Source organism: Rhincodon typus, chromosome 41 (genome assembly GCF_021869965.1).
Source record: "Rhincodon typus isolate 14 chromosome 41, sRhiTyp1.1, whole genome shotgun sequence".
Classification (NCBI taxonomy): domain Eukaryota; kingdom Metazoa; phylum Chordata; class Chondrichthyes; order Orectolobiformes; family Rhincodontidae; genus Rhincodon; species Rhincodon typus.
This window is the reverse complement of record NC_063372.1, coordinates 2,278,212-2,284,298: the sequence shown is the minus strand read 5'-3', so window position 1 is coordinate 2,284,298 and position 6,087 is coordinate 2,278,212. Positions and strand designations below refer to the sequence as shown.

Below are 6,087 nucleotides of genomic sequence, written 5' to 3'. Positions count from 1 at the left end.
GGACCCAAAACGTTAACTCTGTTTTTTCCTTCACAGATGCTGCCAGACCTGCTGAGCTTTTCCAGCAACTTTGTTTTTGTTCCTGATTTACAGCATCCGCAGTTCTTTTGGTTTTTATTTACAAGAGCAGCGAGGTTATGTTTGAGCTGTATATAACGTTAGTTAGACCAGAGCTGGAGTATTGTGTGCAGTTCTGGCCACCACACTATAGGAAGGATATGATTGTACTGGAGGGGGTGCAGAGGAGATTCACCAGGATATTGCCTGGGCTGGACTGATTCAGCGATAAAGAGAGGCTCGATTGGCTGGGGTTGTTCTCCTGAGAACAGAGAAGGCTGAGGGGACAACCTGGTTGAGGGGTATAAAGTTCTGAGGGGAACAGACAGGATAGATAGAGAGCAACCGAACTCCATCAACAAACAGATTGAGTTAGACCCTGTGTACAAACCACTGAAAAACCGAACTGGAAGTAATGCCAACCACCCCAGCAAACCGAGGCATATAAATAACAAGCGGGATAGAACATCAACACTTCACCGGAGGCGCACTGACGGTGTTACCTAGCAGGGGGACGAAACTTCTGTCAGCAAACACACCGGCTCAGCGAGCATGTCTACAATTTCAGAAACCTTTCCCCTCAGCAGAAGGGTCAATATCCAGGGGCACAGTTTTAAGGTAAGGAGCGGGAGGTTAGGAGGGGGATTTGAGGAAACAGTTTTTCACCCGGAGGGTAGTGGGAATCTGGAGCTCACTGCCAGAAAGGTCGGTGGAGACGGAAACCCTCAAGACATTTCGGAACGATTTAGATGAGCATTTGAAATGCCATAGCAAACAAGGCTACGGGCCAAATGTTGGAAATTAGGACTGGAATAGATTAAATTGTGATGACTAGTGTGGACATGATGTGGACACAATGGGTCGAAGGGCCTTTTCCTTGTTATTAAGGCTCCATAGCTCTATCCTGTTTAATGTCTTGTTTCTTTGAGTCTCCTACTTTGCTGGTTGAGCAGCCTCAATCTCTCCATGTAATCCAGATCCCTGAAACAGGAGCCAATTGCATGGCTCTTCTCTACATTTGCTCCAGCACTAGAATTGCTTCCCTTGAGCCTTAAAGACTAGAAGTGCATAAAGAAGGTCTTAAAGCAAGGATTACCTCCATGACAAATTGCCCTGTATATGTCCCCGACATGGTCGAACTCTGGCCTGCAGCCAGGATGCCAATGGCCCAAATGTAGAGAGCAGCAGGACCAAAGTAACAGCCCAACACAACGCCCTGAGAGAAAGACAACAGACAGGTTACTGGATGCGAATGTTGTCAATTACCACTGACTGAAATCAAAGCGCTTTCTGGTGGCAAGTGGGTGTAATTGTATGCTAGTTATGGGTCCAGAGAATGGGAGCTCGAATCTCACTCATGATCGTTTGAGAATTTGAATTTGGTTCAAAGAAAAACCTTGAAATAAAATGTTGGCATGAAGTTCTTGGGCTGTCGTTAAAAATCCAACTGTTTTTAATGTTCTTTACGGAAGAAAATCTGCTTTTCTGACCCGGACTGTCCTACATGTGACTCTCTGTGCTCTCATCAATACAGTTGATGTCTAACTGTCTCTGAGCGAGGGACACCCCATTGGTTCACCCCATAAAAAGTTATCTTAATAAGGTCATCTGCGTAGACTTGTAAAAAGTTATAAAGTGTAATAAGGCTCAGTAGAACATGTGAAGATTTGTAAATCACATTAAGACCAGCCAAAACTCAAAAAACTTGTGTAACCCAGTAAAGACTATCTATACCTAGAAAGACCCAGACAATATATGAACTATGACACTGCAGAGTATATAGCAAATGCCACCAAAGAGTGGGGAGGAGATAGAGGATCACATTTGCAATCAAATTACTAAAAATGCTACAACTACAGAGCAGAGATAATGAGGTTCTTCAAGCATCCTAATATAGACTGGGATAAGAGCAGTTTACATATAAAGAGGGGAAGTAATACATGAAAGAGAGCTGGAGAACCTCAGGAGGTCTGGCAGCACCTGTGGAGAGAGAAACTGAGTTTATGTTTCGAGTCCAGTGACCCTTCTTCAGAACTCTGTTTCTCTCTGCGCAGGCCCTGCTGAGTTTCTCCAGTGCTTTGTTTTCCTTTCTGAGCAACCACAGGAGTCTGCTTCTATTTCAGGTTATAGTTGAAACATGCACTTAATCATGGTGGCTCAGTGGTTAGCACTGCTGCCTCACAGTGCCAGGGTCCTGGGTTCAATTCCACCCTTAGATGACTGTGGAGTTTGCATGTTCTCCCTGTGTCTGTGTGGATTTTCCTCTCATAGTTCAATGATGTGCAAGCTAGGTAGGTTAGCCATGGGGAAATGCAGGGTTACAGGGATAGAGTTGGGGGTGGGTCTAGGTGGGCTGCTGTTCAGATGGTTGGTGGAGACTTGATGGGCTGAATGGCCTGCCCCCACACTGTAGGGGTTTGATGTTTCCAGCCCAATTGTTAGATCTGGTTCTTTAGACCTTACAAGGTTAAGGGATGATTTGATTCAAGTCTTCAAGATACTGACAGGACAGATAAAGATAAACTATTTCCACTGGTTGGGGATTCTAGAACCAAGGGGCATAGTCTGAGAATTAGGGCCAGACTGTTCAGGAGAGATGTTAGGAAGCACTTTGACACACAGAGGGGAGTAGAGGTTTCAAACTTGTCCGCAAAAGGCAGTGGATGCTGAATCAGTTGTTAGCTTTAAATCTGAGAGAGTTTTTTTTATCATTGAGCAAAGGGTATTAAGAGATATGGGCCAAAGGCAGGTCTATGGAGTTCAGCAACGGATCAGAAATGACCACATTGAATACTGGAACAGGCTCTGGGGGCTGAATGGCCTACTCCTGTTCCTAATTTCCTAAGTTGTCAGGAAGAAGTGAGAAAATTGGAATCATAGAGTCATAGAGTAATATAGCATGGAAACAGGTCCTTCGGCCCATGCTGACCATGGTACCCGCTCAGCTAGCTCCAATTGCCCGCATTTGGTCCATATCCCTCTAAACACTTCCCATCCATGTAGCTATCCAAATGTTTTTGAAATGTTGCTATTGTACCTGCCTCAACCACTTTCTCTGGCAGCCCATTCCATAAATGTACCACTCTCTGCATGGAGTATACTTCAGCAGGAGACAGTTTGAGGAACAGTGACCAGAATATCATTAGGCTGAGAATAGTGAGAGAAAAGTATAACGGCTGGTCAAATGTGAAAATACCAATCTGGGGAGAGCAACCTTCAGTGATCTGATCTGAAAATGGAGCTGACTCAGGTGGATTAGAATGAAAAACCGACAAGAAAATGAGTGATTTGAGACCAATGAAGAGAAAGTAACTGAGGTCCAGGGTGGACACGTTCTTGAAAGGTGGTAAGGAAAGTCAGGCATAGGTAGAACCACGCAGATTTTGAAAATGCAGAGATTGAAATGAAACAGGAAAATGAGGCTGATGACACATGTAAGGTCCATAATACAATAGAAGAACAAACTGAGTATGGAATGTACAGAACAGACTTAAGAATGGAATAAGAGCAGCAAAGAAAGACTAAGAATACATTTGTGCTGAACATTAAAAGGAACCCGAAACTGTTTTATAAACGTAGCAACAGTAAAAGGATGGATCAAAAATGAGATCTTCTTGTGGAGGCAAAGGGAATAGCTGAGGTATAAATGAATACCAAATGAATAAATGATGGGGAGGTGATGGCCTAGTGGTATTATTGCTGGACTGTTAATCCAGAGACCCAGATAATGTTCTGGGGACCTGGGTTCAAATCCCACAACAGCAGATGGTGGAATTTGAATTCAATAATTAAAACATCTGGGATTAAGAGTCTAATGATGACCAATTAATTGTTGGGGAAAAACCCATGTAGTTCACTAATTCCCTTTAGGAAATGAAAGTACCATCATGTGTTGGTGCAGTTTTGGTGGGCCGAAGGTCTTGAGAAGGTGATGTTGAGCTGCCTTCTCCATGTGCTGTAGGTAGACCCACAATGCCCTTAGGGAGGATTTTGATCCAGCGACACTGAAGGAACGGCAATATATTTCCAAGCCAGCATGGTGAGTGGCTTGGAGGGGAACTTGCAGGGGCTGGTGTTCCCATGTATCTGCTGCCCTTGTCCTTCTAGATATAAGTGGTCATGGGTTTGGAAGGATCTTTGGTGAATTTCTGCAGTGCATCCTGTAGATGGTACACACTGCTGCTACTGAGCGTCGGTGGTGGAGGGAGTGGATGTTTGTGGATGTAGTGCCAATCTGCTGCTTTGTGCTGGATGGTATCAAGCTCCTCGAGTGTTGTTGGAGCTGCACCCATCCAGGCAAGTGGGGAGTATCCCATCAAACCCCTGACTTGTGCCTTCTAGATGGTGGACAGGCTTTGGGGCATCAGGAAGTGAGTTACTCATCATTGAATACATTGCCTCTAAATTGCTTTGGCAGCCATATTTTTTATATGCCTGGTCCATTTCAGTTTCTAGTCAACTCTAACCCCCAGGATAATGATAGCGGGGAGGTTTGATTATGTTAATACTGCTGAATGTCCAAGGGAGAAGGTTAGATTCTCTTCTGTTGCAGTTGGCCATTGCCTGGTTCTCAGGAGCCCCACTCTGACATGGTAGGTGCATCTATTTTGAGAGGGCTGGAATACAAGAGCAGGGATGTACTGCTGAGGCTGTATAAGGCTCTGGTCAGACTGCATTTGGAATATTGTCAGCAGTTTTGGGCCCCATATCTAAGGAAGGATGTGCTGGCATTGGAGGGGGTTCAGAGGAGGTTTACAAGAATGATCCCAGGGATGAAGGGCCTGTCATATGAGGACTCCGGGTCTGTACTCAATGGAGTTTAGAACCTAGTTACAACTTGAAAATGGCCGATTTTATTCTCACTCTCTGTTTTCAGGCTGTTACCCAGTCTACAAGCTCTGTTAATACATTATCTCATGAGCTCTGATCTTGTGTGGTACTTTAGTGAGCAGTTTCTGATGATCCACGGGATCCCTTTTAGCTAGTTGTGCCCTCAAAATACTTGAATGGATTTTCCAAGCACGGCTTCTCTTTTACTAATATGTTTTGACTCTTTCTTATCATGTTATGATTTTCTAAATGGTCTGTTGCCACCTCCATAATAGCAGATCAGTCAAAGACTTATCGAGGTCTGTGAAAAGTTGGGAACACCCATAGAAACTCACAAAGAATTGCAAAGGCTTTCACACAAGCAAAGAATTGTAGCGTCATACAGCATGGAAACAGACCCTTTGGTCCAGCCAGTTCATGCTGACCATGTTCCTTAAGTAAACTAGTCACACTTGTCTGCACTTGGCCCTTATCCCTCCAAAACCTTCCCTACTCATGTACTTATCCAAATGTCTTTCAAATATTGTAATTGTGCCCACATCCACCACTTTATAACAATGCTGTCACTTTAAAAAAGTTATTTTGTCCTGGGCTTTTTTGAAGAGAGGTTATAAAGGCAGAGGGAAAGAACTGGCTACTGGGAACAGCATAAGTAAATAACTTAGGAGGCCTTCAGATTTTTTTTTAAAACCTTGAAAAGGGGAGTGGTCAGCTCTCACAGACCAGGCTTCCTAGTTTTTTTTAGCCTTAGCAGTCTGAAGCTATCTCAGAAGAGTTGGAAGCTTCAGTTAATGATTCTGAGCCGCTATTTTCTCTGAAATCTCTCGATGTTGTTTCCTCCTGGTTTGGAAAACTGCACGTGAGAATCTGTGCCCAAATTTACCTTTTAGTGTTTATGGCATTTTACTGTATTGAAACAGTTAATTAGTAATAGGTTCTGTGACTATTATTCAGTTAAGTTTTCCAGTAATTAAGTTACTTTAAATTCGTCTTTCTTTTGTTTGCATTTTAACTATCGTGTTTAAATAGATCAGAGATAGTAGGAACTGCAGATGCTGGAGAATCCGAGACAACAAGGTGCAGGGCTGGATGAAGACAGCAGGCCAAGCAGCATCATAGGAGCAGAGAGGCTGACGTTTCGGGCCTAGACCCTTCATCAGAAAAGGGGGAGGGGAAGGGGGTTGTGAAATAAATAGGGAG

At 43.9% G+C, this 6,087-nt stretch overlaps 1 protein-coding gene across 1 annotated transcript in view; it reads right to left on the bottom strand.

The window, feature by feature from the left end:
* Positions 1-279: 279 nt before the first annotated feature.
* The window catches only part of LOC109925714 (natural resistance-associated macrophage protein 2-like), a 17,812-nt gene continuing 12,004 nt past the window's right edge, over positions 280-6,087 (bottom strand). The window contains exons 6-7 of the mRNA XM_048618833.1: positions 1,154-1,273; positions 280-369 (exon numbers count right to left, since the gene is read on the bottom strand). Coding sequence (XP_048474790.1) covers positions 280-369; positions 1,154-1,273 — 210 coding nt within the window. The remainder of the gene's footprint in view (positions 370-1,153; positions 1,274-6,087) is intronic.